Source organism: Polypterus senegalus, chromosome 16 (genome assembly GCF_016835505.1).
Source record: "Polypterus senegalus isolate Bchr_013 chromosome 16, ASM1683550v1, whole genome shotgun sequence".
In the NCBI taxonomy this organism is placed as follows: domain Eukaryota; kingdom Metazoa; phylum Chordata; class Cladistia; order Polypteriformes; family Polypteridae; genus Polypterus; species Polypterus senegalus.
The window spans coordinates 51397744-51416638 of record NC_053169.1 but is presented as its reverse complement, the minus strand read 5'-3'; the positions used below and the strand labels follow the sequence as shown (position 1 = coordinate 51416638).

Here is an 18895-nt window from a genome sequence, read left to right as displayed (position 1 = left end):
ATTGCATTTTGTACAAGTTCAATTATCACATCTGTAAAGCTAAAGAGCAGATAAATAGTATAACCAACTATACAGAGGCCACTGCATTTAGGTCGTCATGGTAGAAAAGCTGTAAAGAAACTACTACTGAAGGAGACAAATAAGATGATGTAACTTGGCTGTGTCAAGAAATACCGACAGTGGACATAAAATTTGTGGAAACGAGTCCTTTCATTTAATGTGCCCACATTTGAGATATGTCAGCTGCTTGAAAGCCAGGAAAAATTACATTGATAATGACTTGCCATTGCATTGCAGTACATTTCCTACTTCAGAGACACATACTTGCTCCATAATCTTGAAATATTTTTAATTGTTATTAGAAACACTGAAATATTTTTATGCAGCAAAAAAAAAAAAAAAAAAAAAGAGGTACTAAAATACTTGATACTGCTATTGAAGTTGTGAACATGTTTTGTTGGAAGGAGAGAAAAAAAAAAATCACTTTCAAGTAATAGTTTAAAATGATTTGACACTTACGTGCGGTTGTGGTCTGGGCCATCTATGGAAACCTCTTTAAATACTAATGATAAATTATGTCTCTGTCGGTGTTCATTAAGAGCACTAATATAGTTTGTTCCATCCATGTTGAAATATCTTTAAAAAAAAATCAAATGTAAGATTTACAACCAAGTAACTTTAGTCAAAACACTCGTCTAATTATTAAAGCTGTGTGTTTGTGTTCAAGTCTGTCATGCAAATTCACAACATTAAACTTATCTCTCCTAGATTTTGCACAAAATCTGTTTCTTCAGGGGAACACCACAGGCTATTTTTCATTCCGAAATTTTGTTCGTATCTGAACCCTTTGCAGCACTGGGTACCCCTGCTAGTTTCAGGTAAAATTTAAATCCTCTTTAATGAAGATACATTAAGTATAAAGACTTCAGTTACACAAATATAATAGGAGTTGGTATATTAGAAACCACTGTGGGAGACTGCCATGTCCGTACCCAGCCGGGGTCGCTCTTGGAATGGAAAAACCAGGGTAGGGAGTGTGCACAGGGCATTATCTCCATTGGAGTGCTAGATGGCAGCCCCCAAGTTTGAGCAGTGCCTCAGTTTTCCACAGGGCAGCATGGGACATGTAGTTGCTTAACCGTTGGGTTTCATGGGTGCCACCAGGGGGTGTTGCAGGAACTGGAAAGTCCTACTTCATTGGGTTTCAGTCTCACCCAGAAGTACTTTTGGACCACGTGTGCGGAAGACTGGAAGTACTCCCAGGTAGGAAATAAAAAGAGCTGCCTGCCTCACAAGGACAAATCAGAGTCAGGTGGAAGGTGGACAAATCTTGCACGGAATAGTGGAGGAGGCAGCGACTACTGAAAGACAGAGAGAGAAGGCAAAGAGTTGTTTTTATTGTGCTATACAGTGCTTATTGCATATACTTGTGGCTGTGGTAGTGAGAAACACTTATTTTAATAAGTTTCCCACCAAGGTTATTATAGTTAACGAAAACTAAAATCAAAACTGAAACTATTATTAAAAAAACATTTTCGTAAACTGAAATAAAATAATTAACAAAACTGAAATGAAAAACTAAAACTAAACGAAACTATTAAAGTAGCTGGAAAGATTAACTGAAATAAAATAATAATTTACTAAAATATTTTTAGTTTTCGTTTTTGAATGAATATTCTTACCGTTAGTCTTTAAACCTTGTAAGTTTTAACTCTAAAACTGAGTCATCCACCACGAGCCGCCCGCACATATTCATCCAGTGAACGGCGGCTGTTCACACAGCATTTGCGGTGACAGAGCGAGCTGAGTGCGGGTTCGTAAAGGGTGAGAAATAGAAAGCGATTTGTGTGCCGCATTTCTTTGTGCTTGTTGTATATCAAGATGTAATTCAAATGGCTGAAATCAGAATGTGCTGGTCAACAAAATGTTTACCATTTGGATAGAAAAATCACGAGTGAGTAACGCTTCAGTTTATTTCTCAGGTGTCTGCTTTTTGTTGACAGCAATTCACCTGCCACTTCGCACAGGAGAAATCGTTTTTACTTTCTCATATATGAAGTATAGAGAAGGTATAGTAATCATGAAAAATTCGACCTCGATATTTTGATGAATCTTAACATTATAGACTAACCAGTGTCCAACAATACCGTTTCTTGGAATTGTGTGTGCGTGTGTCTGTATATATACACATAACTCAAAATGCAACTAGATAGATGGATGAAGTTTGGCATGTGGTTGTTACACCATAATTGCAGATCTGTATTAACTTTTGGGCCAAATCCATCACCCGGAAGTGGTACTTTACCTGAACACATACTCAATGTTTTTTTTTTATTTATGCTGCAGAGTCCGATTTATTCAACTTTACTTTTATAATAATTGTTCAATATATTATTAATTTGATTTGTTGTTGATGGTTCCTTAATGTACATAATATAAAATATAATCATTGTCTTGTGGTTTACTCTCAAATATCCATCCCCATATCTGAGTATACAAGAAAGTTGAGGGGAGTCCACTCCCAGCTTTTGAAAATAAAATGCCACTAATCGAGATACTGACTAGGTCATCATACAAGATCAGCATATTGTTACTGACCAATCACTTTTGCTTTAAAAACATTGTTTAACAATGAAGCGATGCAAACAAAGGTAGAGCCTGACAAGTGATGAAAAACTACTAATGGGTTTTTGTATTTATTCCATATTTATTAATTTATCATTTTTAGTTCATATTCACAACTCAAAATACCTGATATTGTGAAAGTAATTCATTAGCAGAATTATATTTTAAAATATTTGTCTCCCTTTTTTCAATGTTTTTCTCTCTCTCTCAAAATAGATAGTTGAAATATCATATTCTTTTTGTTTTTAACATCAGCCATATCATACATATTGCATACCAGGGATTTTTCCTGCCTTGCATCCAAACCTGCTGCGGTAGGCTCCAGGTTTCCTGCAATCCTAGTCTGGATAAACAGGTTTAGATAATGTATATGTTGTTCTTAATCTCAGACGCTGTCTCTGTTGTTTTGTGCCTGTCCATACTCTTATTACCTGCTCTTGCCCTGCTCATTATGGGTTTACTGTTCTTATGGTGGGCTATTCAAGACTCACCACCCCTAACCTTGACACTGCATGCTTGTTGTTCTTTGTTTCCCTCAATACAGCTAAGTGGGTTCTGCACACTGATTCAAGTCTAAGAGCCCTGTTCTTCCTAAGCCCTGTGATTTTCAAGAAAAATATTTTAAAAATTATAAAATTGTGTAAAATTGTTCATATTCAGTGTCTAGTTTTGATTATGCTTGTTTTATCAGACAAAACAAAACCAGATAGTAAACCAGGCAGTATAGTAAGCTTCCACTAACATTAAACTCATATCCAAATCTGTTAAGTGTACAGTTCTGTCTGATTGTGACACAAAACTAGGTGCTCCATGCCATAATTACTAAAACTAAAACTGAAACTATATATATATATAAAAATAAAATAGAAATGTCTTTGTGAAATAAAAACTAAACTAAAACTAAAAATACATGATGAAGGAAAACTAAAACTAAACTAAATTTCCAAGTAAGGTCAGAAAAAATATAGAAATAAAAACTAATATAAAAAGGCAAAACTATAATAACCTTGTTTCCCACGAATAAAGACTCTTTGAGGTTTTACCTTGTGTCAGTGCCTATTTTTGTTGGGTGTGAGGGGGACTGGAGCACCCTGTAATGTCCACACCATCCATCCATCCAATATTCTAACTCAGACATCCAGGGCAGGGTTGCAGCAGTCATCTGGGGCAAGGCAGGAACAACAGCCTGACAGGGCCACAGCTCATCACAGGGTGAACACAAAACACACTCACACCAGAGCCAATTTAGCAACACCAACCCACCTAACCTGCATGTCTTTGAAAAGTGGGAGGAAAACCAGACAACCAGAAGAAACCTATGTGGACACAGGGAGAACATGGAAACTCCAGACAAGGAGCACCAAGGCCATGAACCCTAGTTTTCTTATTGCAAATTCGTTTTTGTCTGTTATTTCTAAACCCAAAAGAATCTTTTCAGAACTAAGAGGACTTATGTAGAGTTGTATAATTTCACTTTATTGAGTTTTTAGTAAAAGATAATAATGACACCTGCCTTAAATTTTAAATTACCTTTTGCAGTGGTTTTCTCAAAGCTCCTTTAATAGACTGGTATGCTCCCCCAGATGCTCCCAGCCTTGTATCTGTTTCTGCCAGTATGGCTCCTGCTCCCTTCAACCCTGAACTAGACAAAAAAGGCAGCAATTAAGTTCAAAGCAAAGAATTAGTAATAACTCCAAAAAAAGACATGTTTTATTTTGTAGTAGATCGCAATGTTCAAAGCTCATCTCATTTGTATATTTTCTTTCATGGTTAACAATATTAAAGAGTTATGTAGTAAGCTATGACATAAAACTGCTTGAGATGTACATTTTTGCACATTTGAAAACACTGACAAAGTGTTATCTGAAGAGCAGCCCTGTACAGGAGTACATTTTAAATTCAACAATAGCAACATTTCCATCACATTTAATACTGCACCTGCTCCACCAATGTACTATTACTTCTTTCCTTTCATTTTAAATATCTGATGTAAAAACATTCATGTGTTTATACAAGGCTTCAGTTAAAGTCTCCAGCACACGAGTCAGTGCATTTGCTGTCCCCTCTTCATTTTTCGTAACTTTATGCTTGCAGGAAATGACAAAACATCGCAAATGTCATTTAATACTTTTAAGTTTATTTGGCTTAAGTCTCATTTACAACATGTGTAAAGGTCTTAAGAGGTTGAGACTTTTTCCTGTGCTTTGATAAATTTCAAAATAAATAATAATGCATTAGAACCCCAATTATAAATGAAAACTCCTATAAAACGGATGGTTGCAGCCATGACAAATCAAAACAATTACGTATATAAGAGATTTTGCCAATTTATAATCGCACAGTATCACTTTTAAGTCCCTTTTCATATCTTAGTGAATTTAATGTTATATAAAAACAAAGAAAAATACACATTCATGTTTATTTTTATGGTGCATCATTTGTTATACAGCTAATAACAAAAATGTGCATTTTTTTAGTTACATTTTAATATGGATGGTTTGACATTGAAGGTAAAATTAAATTATAAAAGGTAACAAAAGCAAGGTTAGGCGAAGTATAACATTTAGATGTTGGGTACAGTACTCCACGCAAAGCTTTGTGACTTGTAAGAGAAGTAGTGCATTACACTTACAGGTTTGCCTCAGGTAATGTGAACACCTTGGTTCATCAGGGTTCTAGTGTGCTTTGATCGTCATTAATAAAAACAATATTTCCTGTTTAGTGCTGATCAAATAAGAGGTTACTTCAGAATCAGACTTCCAATCAACCTAGTGAAAAACAAAAGATCATTAGTATGTGAAAAGGAAAAAAAAAAATCACAGATACACTCCAAAACCTCCATTTTGTTACTGTTACATTGAGCTTCAGTCTGGACTGGAGTACGTTTTGTTGCAGGTTTTACAGTAGAACAAGGGAAAAAAAACAACATGCCATTACATAGTTCAAAATAAACACTACAGATCAGCCAGCCTGACACGAACTGTACTGCAGGAAGACATTTGGGCTACTCTCACAAGTACATCCTGCTCTAAGTGGACAGGTATATCAGGATTGGAAAGCACATTAATTACAGGAGGCCACTTTAGAGGAGCAGAAGCTAAGAAACCAGCTGCAGATTCATGATAAGAAAAAAAAAAAAAAAGACTTGGTCAGTTTAGTGATAGCCCTGATGAGGTAAAATGGGTGTGGGTCAGTTAAACCATATTCCATGTAGGACCTAGAAGAGTACACTGGACAATATATGGCCTTATAAGTACACTACTGTTATATAAATATATTGGATTGTTCATTTACAATATAACACAACTGAACAAACAATATTCATATTTCGCCTTTAATAACGAGTACCATGTTAAACACAAACATGGCAAGAACACAGTCATTTGCACTTATAGTCGTAGCTTATTTGGTCATTAAATATTTCAGATGGTCTTTTATTTCAAATACGATCCTAAAGCACTTTATGAATCAAGTAATAGCATGAGAAGACTGCTGCGGCGTATGATGCTTGTTTATTTTTTTTTTTTTTATAATGTATACACATGCAGTTTAAAAGTAAACCTATTAACTTTTTGGGTTACTGCCATAAAAGCAGATATCTACTTATTTGGCTGACGCCTTCATCCAAGGCGACTTATTTATTATGCAATTGGTTACATTTCTTTTGGTTTCCCAGTTGAAGCACAAGTGACAGTGTCAGTAGCAGGATTTGAACCCACGACCTCAGGGTTTGAAGTCTAAAGCCTTAACCACTACGTCGCACTGCCAGACAGCTGTGTAGTGGTAGGTTTAAATCCCAGGCATTTATTGATGTATATTTCCATAGCTTTGCAAATACATCAGTTTTAAACAGATGACTTTAAATTAGATGAATGTGCTTCCCGCCCACTTGAATTGAACTAAGTGGGTTGTGGAAATGAATTACAGATTGGGCTGGGCAACACTTAATGTTCAATTAGACATTTAGCAAAAAATAGTATGCAAAAAACAATATCCTGATGTTCAGCATTTTGATATTCTGCAACTTCTTCATAATGTTGTATAAAATCCACATAATCTCTGGTGCGCTTTCCAAGCAGGTCTACATTGACTCTGCCCATGTTGCTTGGAGGGGATGAGCATTAATTAAATAGAGTGAACATCAGAAGAAAAAGCTTTTAGAAGAGGTAGGGTTAGATCTGCTATTTGCAAATTGTTTGGTTTCAACTGGGATGATAATTCAAGCAGTACAACATCTAATGATAAAACACATTGCTGCATATGAAGATGCCATCCAGGCATGTGCAGCACCTGCAAAGTGCCCACCTGCTGCCCCGACAATACGTGTCTCCGCTAAGCAAAGTTCCATAAAGTGTTTGCTGTTCTGCTGTATACCATATGAGTGGACAAGCAGTAAGTGGAAGGAGATAACAGCTGCAGTGACTTACTGCATTGCACAACACACTTTGCCTACTTAACTTGCACCCTTAAAGGACTAATGCATTGTCAGGGGTCAAATGACTGCACTAACAGTAATTCAGATCACCCTAGGAGTGAGACATCCATGCAGCAAAAGCTCTCATCTGCCATTTCACGTGGTCTCTGCTACTGAAATGTTGCAAGCAAGAATAAAAACAGCAGCCTTCATTGTTTTCATTAGGAATGCCTAAGTTGTTGTTGTTTTTTTTTGTTAAGGTTTGGTACCAATCACCAACATCACATTACTTGATCAGCCCATTCTGATTCCCCAAACCCCACTATCTCTTTAAAAAAGTTTTACACTAAGCTCCTGCAAAACCAGATGCAGAGAAGACTTAAGTTCTATATTAAAGTGATAACTTTGGTATTTTTATAGTTAAACTAGCAGTCAGTGTTTCTCAAACAAAAGTGGGTCACAAGTTGTTACTGTTTGTAATAGTAGTGAGTCATAAAGTGGATCTGTTCTTTAGCAAAGACTCTCGTACCCCTCACGCTGAACATCATGCTCGATTACACCAACACCGCCCCCTCCCCCACCTCCGCATACAATTCCCCAAGGAGGATCCAAACACCACCACCCCCAAACCAAGGGGTACCATGCACTGATGGTTTGCCAAAGAAGAAACCTCTGGTGGGTATTTGTAGTGGATCACTACACCAGAAATGATAAGAAACACTGCTATACATCACAGCTGTAGGATTCTTTTTTTTAATCTTGTGTGAACAAGATTTTACAGGCAAAAGTAATATCTTGAGACCACAAGTTATATACTATGAAAACAATACCTGTATGTTGTACGCAAAAGTTATTAAAGTTATTAAAGTTATTTTCTTCGTAGGCCTAATTCCGTTTTCTGTAGACAGCAGAATGATGAGCTTTACCAAAAAGCTCTACCTTGGTCTCATCTGTCCACAAGACGTTCCCCCAGAAGGATTTTGGCTTCCTCAAGTACATTTTGGCAAACTCCAGTCTGGCTTTTTTATGTTTCTGTGTCAGCAGTAGGGTCCTCCGGGCTCTTCTGCCATAGCGTTTCAGTTCGTTCAGATGTCGACAGATAGTTTGAGCGGACACTGTTGCACCCTGGGTCTGCAGAACAGCTTGAATATGTTTTGAAGTTGATTGGGGCTGTTTATCCACCATTCGGACGATCCTTCGTTGCAGGCTTTTATCAATTTTTCTCTTCCGTCCACGTCCAGGGAGATTAGCTACAGTGCCATGTGTTGCGCACAGTGGACAAAGGAACATGAAGATCTCTGGAGATGGACTTGTAGCCTTGAGAGTGTTGATATTTTTCCACAATTTTTGCTCTCAAGTCCTCAGACAATTCTCTGCTCTTCTTTGTGTTCTCCATGCTTAGTGTGGCACACTCAGACACACAACAGAAAGGTTGAGTCAACTCTTCTCTATTTTAACTGGCTTCAGGTGTAATTGCTATATTGCCAGCACCTGTTTCTTGCCACAGGTGAGTTCAAATGAGCATCATATGCTTGAAATAAAATGATTTACCCACATTTTGGAAAAGGTGACAATAATTTTGTCCGGCCCATTTTTGGAGTTCAGTGTTGATATCAGATTTGGCTTTTTTTCTCTGTTTTTTGTGTTGTTCCAATGCACATAAAGGAAATAAACGTGTATACCAAAACATTTGTAATTGTAACAATTTTCTGGGAGAAACGGTGCATTTTCTGGGAAAATTCCATGGGTGCCGATAATTTCGGCCATGCTTGTATATTATTCTGTAGTGCACTTCTATAGCATAAATACTGTGTGTTTTAAATTATTGTATTCTGTTCCCTAGACAAAGTCTCTTACCTTCTCATTATTATAAAAAAATTAACTTGTACTTCCCACTTGAGTGGTAGAAAACGCAATAAGTACATTTCCCCAATTTTTGGAAACTTACAGAAAAGTATCTGTGCACCTCTGCCTCAAGCAGCCCTTCTGAGAGGGCTTTCAGTACTGGAGGAAATGTTGCAACATGTAACCATGCTGCTCTGAAGCCAGATACTGTGTACAAACCGGGCTTTCTGTCACACAACCTGACGTTTCCACAGTAGAATTTTACAATTGTATTGTTTTGCTTTTTTTATATATCTTTGTTCAATATTGGACAGAACTTGAAGTTAGTAATTTGTTTACAAATGTTATAGGTTTGGGTTTTTTTGCATCTTTGGGCAATATATGACAGAACTTGTTTACAAGTGCTATTGTTTTTTTTTCTCTGCAGTATATGACAGAACTTTGGATTTTTACACTACAGTAATCCCTCGCTATATCGCGCTTCGACTTTCGCGGCTTCACTCTATCGCGGATTTTAAATGTAAGCACATCTAAATATATATCACAGATTTTTCGCTGGTTCTGCGGACAATGGGTCTTTTAATTTAGGTTACATGCTTCCTCAGTTTGATTGCCCAGTTGATTTCATACAAGGGATGCTATTGGCGGTTGGCTTAGAAGCTACCCAATCAGAGCATGTATTACATATTAACTAAAACTCCTCAATGCTATAAGATATGCTTCCCGCGCCGTGCTTGTTTGCTTCTCTCTATCTCTCTCACTCTCTCTGCCTGACGGAGGGGATGTGAGCAGACGGGCTGTTTGCACAGAGGACACGGACGCTCCTCTACAAAATGCCGCTTTATCGCGGTGCTTCTGTATACTTAAAAGTACGTATTGATTTTTTGATTGTTTGCTTTTCTTAGCAAGCGCTCTCTCCGACATTCTCTGCTCCTGATGGCGCTCCTTTGAAGATAAGATATGTTTGCTTTCTTTTAATTGTGAGAAAGAACTGTCATCTCTGTCTTGTCATGGAGCACAGTTTAAATGTTTGACTAAAGGGTGTTATTTCATGTCTAGAGGGCTCTAATAATGTTAACAGGGTGGGAGAGACGATAAGGGCTTAAAATATATAAAAATAACCATACAAACATATGGTTTCTACTTCGCGGATTTTCACCTATCGCGGGTCTGGAACGCAATCCCCGCGATCGAGGAGGGATTACTGTATAGTGTTGTATGTTTGATTTTTGCTCTTGCTTGTGTGCTGCATAATTCACGTTACAGCAAAGCAGTTTACGTTTATCCAAACTGTAATGTTCATGCCCTGTAGTTCAATTATGATTAGTATTTTATTCCCTTTGGATTCATATCTTGTTTACATTAAAGGTAAGTGTCTGTGTAAAATGCTCTCATTATAATAGTTTTGGTGGTCAGTGTAGTTTTTTTGTGTAAATCCTGTACGCCACTTTGCAATGGTTTACTCATACTTGTACTATCTGATCTCAGTAATAATTTGACTGGTGATTAATGTTTTGTTATTTTACTTCAGTTTTAAGTAAATAAATAAGACCTGACTGTTTTCCTTAACTGATGTTTCCATTAATCTAATTAAGACCAAGCTAGATCAGTAAGACTTTTACAAACATCTTTTTAAAGAACTAATTATTGTTATCGTTGAAGTCCCAGAAAATATCAAGATATCATTTTTTTGTCAACATCGCACACCCATACTCTCCAACCAAATTCTGGGTGATGGAGGACAAGGGACTGCCCTGGCATCACTGGCATATAGCAAAATCCATCCCTAAACATGCACACCGCCATTCAGAAAGCGCTAATTTGCAGTTATAGAGAGAGGAGAGAGAGAGACGTTGGGAGCATGTTCTGATTACAGCGCATTGACGCACCCACCACCAAGATCTCAGTGCAGCCATGCAACAGGTGACACCTCAGCACCACACAGTGTGAGTTTTTTTACAGTGGCTGAAGTGCCAATCCTGCCATCAAGTTACAGATAAATGCAAAATCCAGACATACAGTAACTGTAAAAATACCTCAATTCCTAGGATTTTTTCATGCTTTATTGTGTTAACAGCATGGAACCATAAAGTTTTTAACCGATTTTTTTCCTCACTCAACACAAAGTATCATAGAATATTAAAGTGAAATAACTCAAGATATTTTTCTAATTTAAAATAAAACAAAAGCAACTGATGACATAAAGGTTTACCTCCTGTCTTTGACACACCTAAATTTCGTCTTAAGTCACCAGCTCACTTCTCTAAGTCACATAATTCCTTGACTGGGATTGACATGTATGCAGTTGAAGTGTTTCATATGCTTTCCAAATAAAATATATCTGCATCTGAGATCCTCATCTGTGTGCTGGAGCATTTTAAAAGTAACAAACTTTCAAGGTTCTTGAAAAACCAGTCAAGGCAAATATAGAAGAATATTTCAAGGTACTCAATTCCATTATAAAAAGGCAAATCAGTGGATATACTTCCTGTGACAGCTGAGGTAGTTCAGTCCACCACATGAACAGCAGAATCAGTTCTACAAACCAATTATTGAGTCTGCTGCTATAAGCTCATCCATCACCGTGTAGTTTGGATTAGCAACTAAATATGAGAAGAACAGGGTACAACGAATATCAGGACTGATGAAAAGATCATTGACATTAGTTGTCCCACCTTACAAGACCTGTCCTATACTAGAGTTGTGAAACGTACAGAGAAAATCAGCACTAACCCATCACATCTAGGCGACAATCTCTTTGACCTTCTTCCATCTACATCTTCATTCTTTCATTATTCATAGTGGCTCTAAAATCCGTACTAACCCCTATTCTCTTTTCTGTTTCCGGTTTCTTTTTGGCGGCGGCGCACCTACTCAAAGCATCATGATGCTCCAACATTGATGGACTGAAAGCCAGAAGTCTACGTGACCATCATCATCAAGTCCTTCCGTGAGATCCCTAAATCCAAAGAGGACTGTTTCATTTATGTTAGGTAGATTACCCAGAGGGGACTGAGCGGTCTAATGGTTTGGAATCCCTACAGATTTTTTTTTTTTTCTCCAGCCTCTGGAGTTTTTTTTTTTGTTTTTTCTGTCCACCCTGGCCATCAGACCTTACTTATTCTATGTTAATTAATGCTGACTTATTTTGTTTTCTTACTGTGTCTTTTATTTTTCTATTCTTCATTTTGTAAAGCACTTTGAGCTACATTTTTTTTGTATGAAAATGTGCTATATAAATAAATGTTGTTGTTATCGGACAGGCGTTCTAGAATAAACTGCACCAGAACGGACAGATATAAGAATAGTTTCTTTCCACACGCCATTAAGCTCATAAATGGTTAATATGGCTGTCCCTACTCAGGCTGTCAAAAACCTTATCCCCCCCAAGTATTTTGCAATATTATTACATATAGCCGATGCTTAATCATTCAGTATTTCTTAAACTGCCTTTCACTGTGCAGGTTTATGTTTAAATTCGTATTTTGTATTTTGTTTGGATTGTTCTTATCAATTGTGCGTGTATTTTTGTCATACAACTATAACTGGAAATTCAAAAACTTATCAAAAGTATAGAAATATTGTTTAGTGTTTATTCGAACATTTTAAAAATTACTTCAATGCTAATTTTGTTTACGGATGCACTTCCATGGCTCGAGTTGTAGCCCTGTTTCCATCCACTCATAAGTGTTAATAAGATGGACGTCTCAGCAGCGTGGGAGCCTTCATCCGCACACATAAATGGCAAAAAGAGCAACCAGAGTAGTGTCTGGAAACACTTTCGCTTTTTTAGCTAATGGGGATTGAAAAAAAAAAAAATCACAAAACACATGCAAGACTGTATGTAAGTATTATAGTACAAAATATTTAGAGAGGTATCTTATTTTTAAATAAAAACTAAGCATGAGTGTTCTTCCCATTAAATAAAACAAAATGTCATTAACAGAAAAAATAATAATTTGGTTAACTAAAACTAAAAATTAAAAACTGAAAACTAGAACTAAAAGAAAATGGGGAAAGAATAAAACTATTTTTTGTAATTTTAATTTTGAATGTCATCACACCAAGTCTCTGTGCATAATGTACAAGACAGCAAGCAGTTTGCAGAATAATTATTATATACAGGGTGAGCCAAAATCATGTTAACACTAATGGTACTGCTATGTATACACTTGTATACCATTTTTGTGGACAGTCTATGTGCCGCATATGGTACATGTATTGAACATGATGGCAAACAGGTTGAGACATTCCTGTAAATCATCTTGCACATATGAAGTATGTTTGTGAATAAATTGTTTCCGCCATTCAAATGTTAACATAATTTTGACTCACCCAGTATTATTTAAAACAGTGGTATATTTGGTTAGGAAGGAGCATTAATTAATGTGCAGGTATCTGAATCTGCGGGATTCACTGCTCATTTTGTCCATCTGTCAGCTCTCCCTTCCAGATGTGACAGGGAGTACCAAAGCCTCATCACTTGTCAATGACTTATTCTGTGGATTTCATTGGTCAAAATTGACAATCAGTCACAAATGCCATGCTGACAGCAATATAGGAATAAACTGAATTTAATTACTTGGTGAAAACAGATATTCAAAAGACAGTAAAGGCTTCAACTCAATGAACAATGTAGAATTTAAATGCGTGATGTCTTGCAAAAAGCACTAACAATGTAAGGAGTTTACCCCCTGACAAATTATCTGTATTGGGAAAGCAGGTAAGGAAAATATTTAGATTGAGGCCGAGACACTGCAAATGTCCGGACACCCCGATTTAAAAGTAATGAAAGATGTAGCCGACCGCAGTGCAGTTCAAACCACTAAAGAAAATGTAAAACTGAGGTGCTAAAACAGGGCTGAGTAAGGCAGGACTGCCTCCTGAAATGGAACTGTTATACGTACGACATGCGGAGTCTCCTCGATCAACAGCAAGTATAAGGTATCAAAATATGCCGCCACAGAGAAGTAAACTGACTACTTTAAACCAAACGTCAACCCTCCACAGGCCATGCGGAAAGACAATTTCGCCTCGGAGATTTACAAAGTATATCACATCAAATCAAAAACTGGAATCATTTTTAAAACACACATTTTCATATGAGAACACTAACGTGACGTTAGCAAGGAAGATGCTACACAAATAAGACCGTTCTCTCTATACATAACTAAAACGATGACCTTTCTCGAAATGTGGTCACTCAGTAGTACTGACCTGTTCACGTCAGGTGTTGGCACGCAAACGACGAACTACACTGGAAGTCCATAAACGAAGCTGATCGGCCCACCAAGTCGTGTGCTCACCCTCGAGTACTGTGCACAGCCAGCTTATCCCGACCGCCAACAGGATCTCAATCGCCAGCTTAGTATTCGCTACGTTTAAACTAATTCAGAATTAAAAAAACATGTTCATTCCTTCTTTTCCACTTTCATTTTCTCTCCAGCAGCCGCTCAACTCTCTTGAACTCAGTTTCAATTTCCTTAGAGTCACGTCACCACCAATTAAAAAAAAGGGCTGGCTACTGACCAATCGCAAAAGAGACTTTAAACAAATCCCGCCCCTACGTGACTCAGTATGATATTACCTCATCAGAACTGCAAATATGTTGAACAGTAAAGGGCGAGACGAATTCAATTGCGTATTAGTTTGTTTTTTTTAATAGTAACAATCAAAGTTTTAAGTTAAGTATAAGCAGAGGTTCGAAGAACGCATTGTTTAGCAAGTAACAATACATCTCAAGGTTTTACTTTACCTTACATATACATGTATATTTACATTACATTATGTCAGGTTTTAAAGTCGCAATCCCAAATACGTCAGAATCTGTTTTTTTAAACCAAATGTAATATAATTTCTTAGATCATTAATACTGTTTAAACATGCATCACATTTATTATTACCCTTTCCAAACAATAGTTTCAATGATCTACATAGATCCTTTAAAAGAAAAAAAATCATTATTCAAATAAAAATGTATTGCGAAACAGTTTTCAAAGAGCCACTAAACAATAAAAACAACAAAAAAAAAATGGTGCAAACAAACTAATAGGAAATAAAATCTCAGGCCTACATTTACAAAAGACAGAATTGGCCAACATTCATTTGGGCAGTCTAGAAGAATACAGCAGCAATCCTTACAGAAGCAAAGAATGTCTGACTTGAGAAAATCATGAACTTCAAGAGTAACAGTAAATAAACTAATTGTTCTATGCATTTTAATAAAAAAAAGAACCTTTATCTCACCAAGCACAGAGTGCAAAGTTAAGAGGGAAATTATTCTTACGCCCCATCCACTCAAAACGAATACTTTAAAACACTCTCTAGAGTCGGAAACTTTCGTAAATGCAGCATCAGCTTAATGGTGTGGACAAGCGAAAACCTAGTTTTTCGAAAACGTTACCATAATCACACCCTGGTTGGTTATTGTATATTTTGTGGCCCTTCCCTGATTGACCTCTGCTCATTACAACAACTCATTCCCTTATTGGTCACTCTTCACAGAAGAAACATATTTTACAACGTAGCGGGGACAGAAGAGTCGCCATCCATGGTGCATGTTGTGCTGCTTACCTTTAAGATAAGATATCTTTATGTCACACTGTATGCATCTAAATTGTATTTTGTAAAGTTTGAATGAGGTATACGGTGCCAGATTATTTCAAGAGATTACCAGGGCAGTAGCCCAGAGCCTCCAAAAAGTGAGCTTTTTGCAAATAATTTCCTGGGTTTGCAGGTGACCTTGTTTGCTGAATTATCTCCCGAAAATTCACCATACAGCTGGCTTAAGCATACTTGCTTAAAATGCTATGTATTTTTCATTCTAAAATGCGGCACATCACAAACATTAATATTGCTTTTGCGAATCCTATTCCAAATGACATGCAACAGTGATGTTTGCATTGCATTTGTCATTCCAACAGATGGTGCATCACAAACATTGTTAGTAATGAAATGCATTGTATATGTCATTCCAATACATGGCACATCACAAAAATTAACCCTGCTTTGATGAATTCCCATAGCAAAGGATATATAAAAGAGACACTGTTTTGGGGTTTGTTTCCTGCCTTGCGCCCTGTGTTGGCGCCGGCAGACCCCCGTGACCCTGTAGTTAGGCTATAGCGGGTTGGATAATGGATGTATGGATGGACATTGTGCACTGCAAACATTAATGCTGAGGTCTGTGTCGATTAGCTAGATTTCAATATGTCTTAAATGATTAGCAAACCCAGCTGATAGATAAATAAATAAATAAATGGTAAATGAATAGATGTTAATAAATGTAAATATATATAATAAATAATAACAACAACTAACAATAAAAACAACAGTAGTAACCAACTGACTGCCTATAACTAAACTGCTAGGAGCAGATCTGAGGGCAGCAGGGCACCACAGTGTTCAGTGTCCGGAAAGCCAAGGGGTAGAAGCTGCTGCAGAACCTGGAATAACTAATTCAGATGCTACAGACCCTTCTACCAGATGGAAGAGGGACAAAGAGACCATGGGAAGGGTGGAAGCAGTCTTCCACAGTACTGTGGGCTTTGCAAATGCAATGCTTGATAAAGCTGACTTTCATAGACATCGGATAGGTCCCAGTGATCTTTTCTGCTGTGTATGCTGCCCGTTTTTTGGACCTTGTGGTCAGAGACCCCCTCAGTTCCCAAACCAGAAGGCAATGCAGCTGGTCAGTTGAATGAAGTATTTCAAGGATCTTTAATCTCCTACATTATTTTGTACACGTTGGGTGAAAAGTAGCTGACATCATGCTTGGCCGAATGGACCAATCTCTTGAAAATGATGTGCTTATACATTTATTTCAGTAGTATGCTCGTCACCCACCAGTCTCAGGTGTTTCCATATCTGGGCGAATAAAAGAAAAGGTAGGCATTATGAAGTTGTTAATTTGCAAAGAATTTCAAAACCATGTTGTTGAAATGCTCCTTGCACATAAACTAGAATTCTGGGAATTCTTCACCAATAATAAAAATGCATATATATTGACAATTATATCACCATAATAAATTATACTTTACTTTTTTTTTTAATACAAATCTTAAGTATAAACTATATACGGTACATCCTTAGGTCCAGCAGTGTGAAGCTCTGATGTGGATATGAGTGACTCCTGGGGCTATAAATACAACAGCAGGTCATATCTCTTGCAGAAATTCTCAGAGGATTCCGCACTAATGACGGTAGGAGGTGGGTTAGCAAAACGAACGGTCTGCAACTTCACATCAGCAAAACCAAGGAATTAGTTACTGAATATTGCCAAACCAAAGAACCTCTATGTCTGGTGACTATTCAGGGAGTGGTTGTGGAGGTGGTGCACTCCAAATTGTACTTGAGGGTCCATATCAATTAAAGAGCTGGGCTGGTCTCATAATACAGAGGAAACATATAAGAAAGGGCAGAGCAGAGTCTTGTGTTCCTTTAAGATAGGTAGATAGTGACATCCTTTACAAGTTCTATGAGTCTTTGATGGCCAGTGTGATTTTCTACGCTGTGGTGTGCTGGGCTGGTAACCACTTCAAGAGAGGCCCTCCAAATCAACTAGCTCATTAAAAGGGTAGACTCAGTTATAGAAAGCACTTTGGACCTGCAGGAGGTCTTAGCAAAGGAAAACATGAAGACAAAGCTGAGGGCCATTATGAACAATACTGTACATCCTCTCTCTGGCACAACAACAACACAGAACTTTCAGCCAATGAATCATTCAGAAGTGTGTCAAGGAGCGCTACAGGGGCTACTTTATATCTACAGTATTACACCTTTATAATGCCTCATGTATCTTCAACCAAATCTGCAATTTTCATCTTGCTTTGTAATACTTTGTATCTAACTGAGGGGAGTTGTTTGTTTATTTTAATATTTATTGAGCTTAATGTTTCTTTCATCTTTGGGCCAAATAAGTTCTTTCATTGCTCTACACTATCTATCTATCTATCTATCTATCTATCTATCTATCTATCTATCTATCTATCTATCACTTCTGCATAATGACTTAAATTATCTATCAATCATTGTTTTATATAGTGCCTTATATACAGTGGCATGTGAAAGTTTGAGCACCCTTGTTACTGTTACTGTGAACAGTTAAGTGAGAGGAAGATCAACTGATCACCAAAAGGCATCAAGTTAAAGATGACACATTTCTTTTCATCTTTTTATTATTTTTGTATAATGGTGCAGTGAAAAAAGAAAAGCAGCACCATTTAAATGTTTGGGTACTCCAAGATATTTGATGTCTCAGATAACTTTTCACAAGGTGGTCTCAGACCATCATCAGATCATTAGGGCTACGGCTTGTTCACAGTCAACATTAGTAAACCCCAGGTGATGCAAATGTCAAAAGTGTATAAATTCTGTGACTCCTCAGATCTTGTCCCAAAACTCACGGGCTCCTCTAAGCAGCTGCCTAGCACTCTGAAAAATAGAATAATTGAAGCTCACAAAGCAGGAGAAGGCTACAGGTAGCTGTTTCCTCATTTTGTAATGTTATTGAGAAATGGCAGTTAACAGGAATGGTGGAGATCAAGTTGAGGTCTGGAAGACTAAGAAAGCTTTCTGAAAGAACTGCTTAATCGTTACGAAGACAAACTGCAAAAGACCTTCAGGAAGATTATCAGACTCTGGAGTGGTGGTCCTCTGTTCTACTGTGCAGTGACACCTGAACAAATATGATCTTCAAGGTAAAACCTTTCCTTCATCCTAGTCACAAAATTCACCCCGATGCATTTTAGAAAAAAGTCCTGTGAACTGACAATGTCAAAATAGAACTTTTTGGCCACAATGTGCAAAGGAATGTTTAGAGACAAAAGTGGTCCGAGTTCCAGGAAAAGAACACATTTCCAAATATTAAGCATGGTGGTGGATTGATCAGCTTCGGGCATGTGTTGCAGACAGTGGCACTGGAACATGTAATTGGTAGAGGGAAGAATGGACTGAAATAAATACCAGCAAATTCTACAGTAGAAGCAAACATTATAACACCTGTAAAAATGT

The 18895-nt window shown here is 37.3% G+C and overlaps 1 protein-coding gene across 4 annotated transcripts in view; it reads right to left on the bottom strand.

Annotated features, from left to right (window-relative positions):
- Positions 1-14371, bottom strand: part of LOC120516522 (interferon-induced, double-stranded RNA-activated protein kinase-like) — a 124464-nt gene extending 110093 nt beyond the window's left edge. For 2 of the 4 annotated variants that reach the window (XM_039738251.1, XM_039738254.1), the window contains exons 1-4: positions 14102-14371; positions 5258-5393; positions 4156-4267; positions 520-636 (exon numbers count right to left, since the gene is read on the bottom strand). In XM_039738251.1, the coding sequence (XP_039594185.1) occupies positions 520-626 (107 nt within the window). In that variant the 5' untranslated portion in view covers positions 627-636; positions 4156-4267; positions 5258-5393; positions 14102-14371. The remainder of the gene's footprint in view (positions 1-519; positions 637-4155; positions 4268-5257; positions 5394-14101) is intronic. The other 2 variants (XM_039738253.1, XM_039738252.1) reach the window with 2 other exon arrangements.
- Between the last annotated feature and the right edge of the window lie 4524 nt (positions 14372-18895).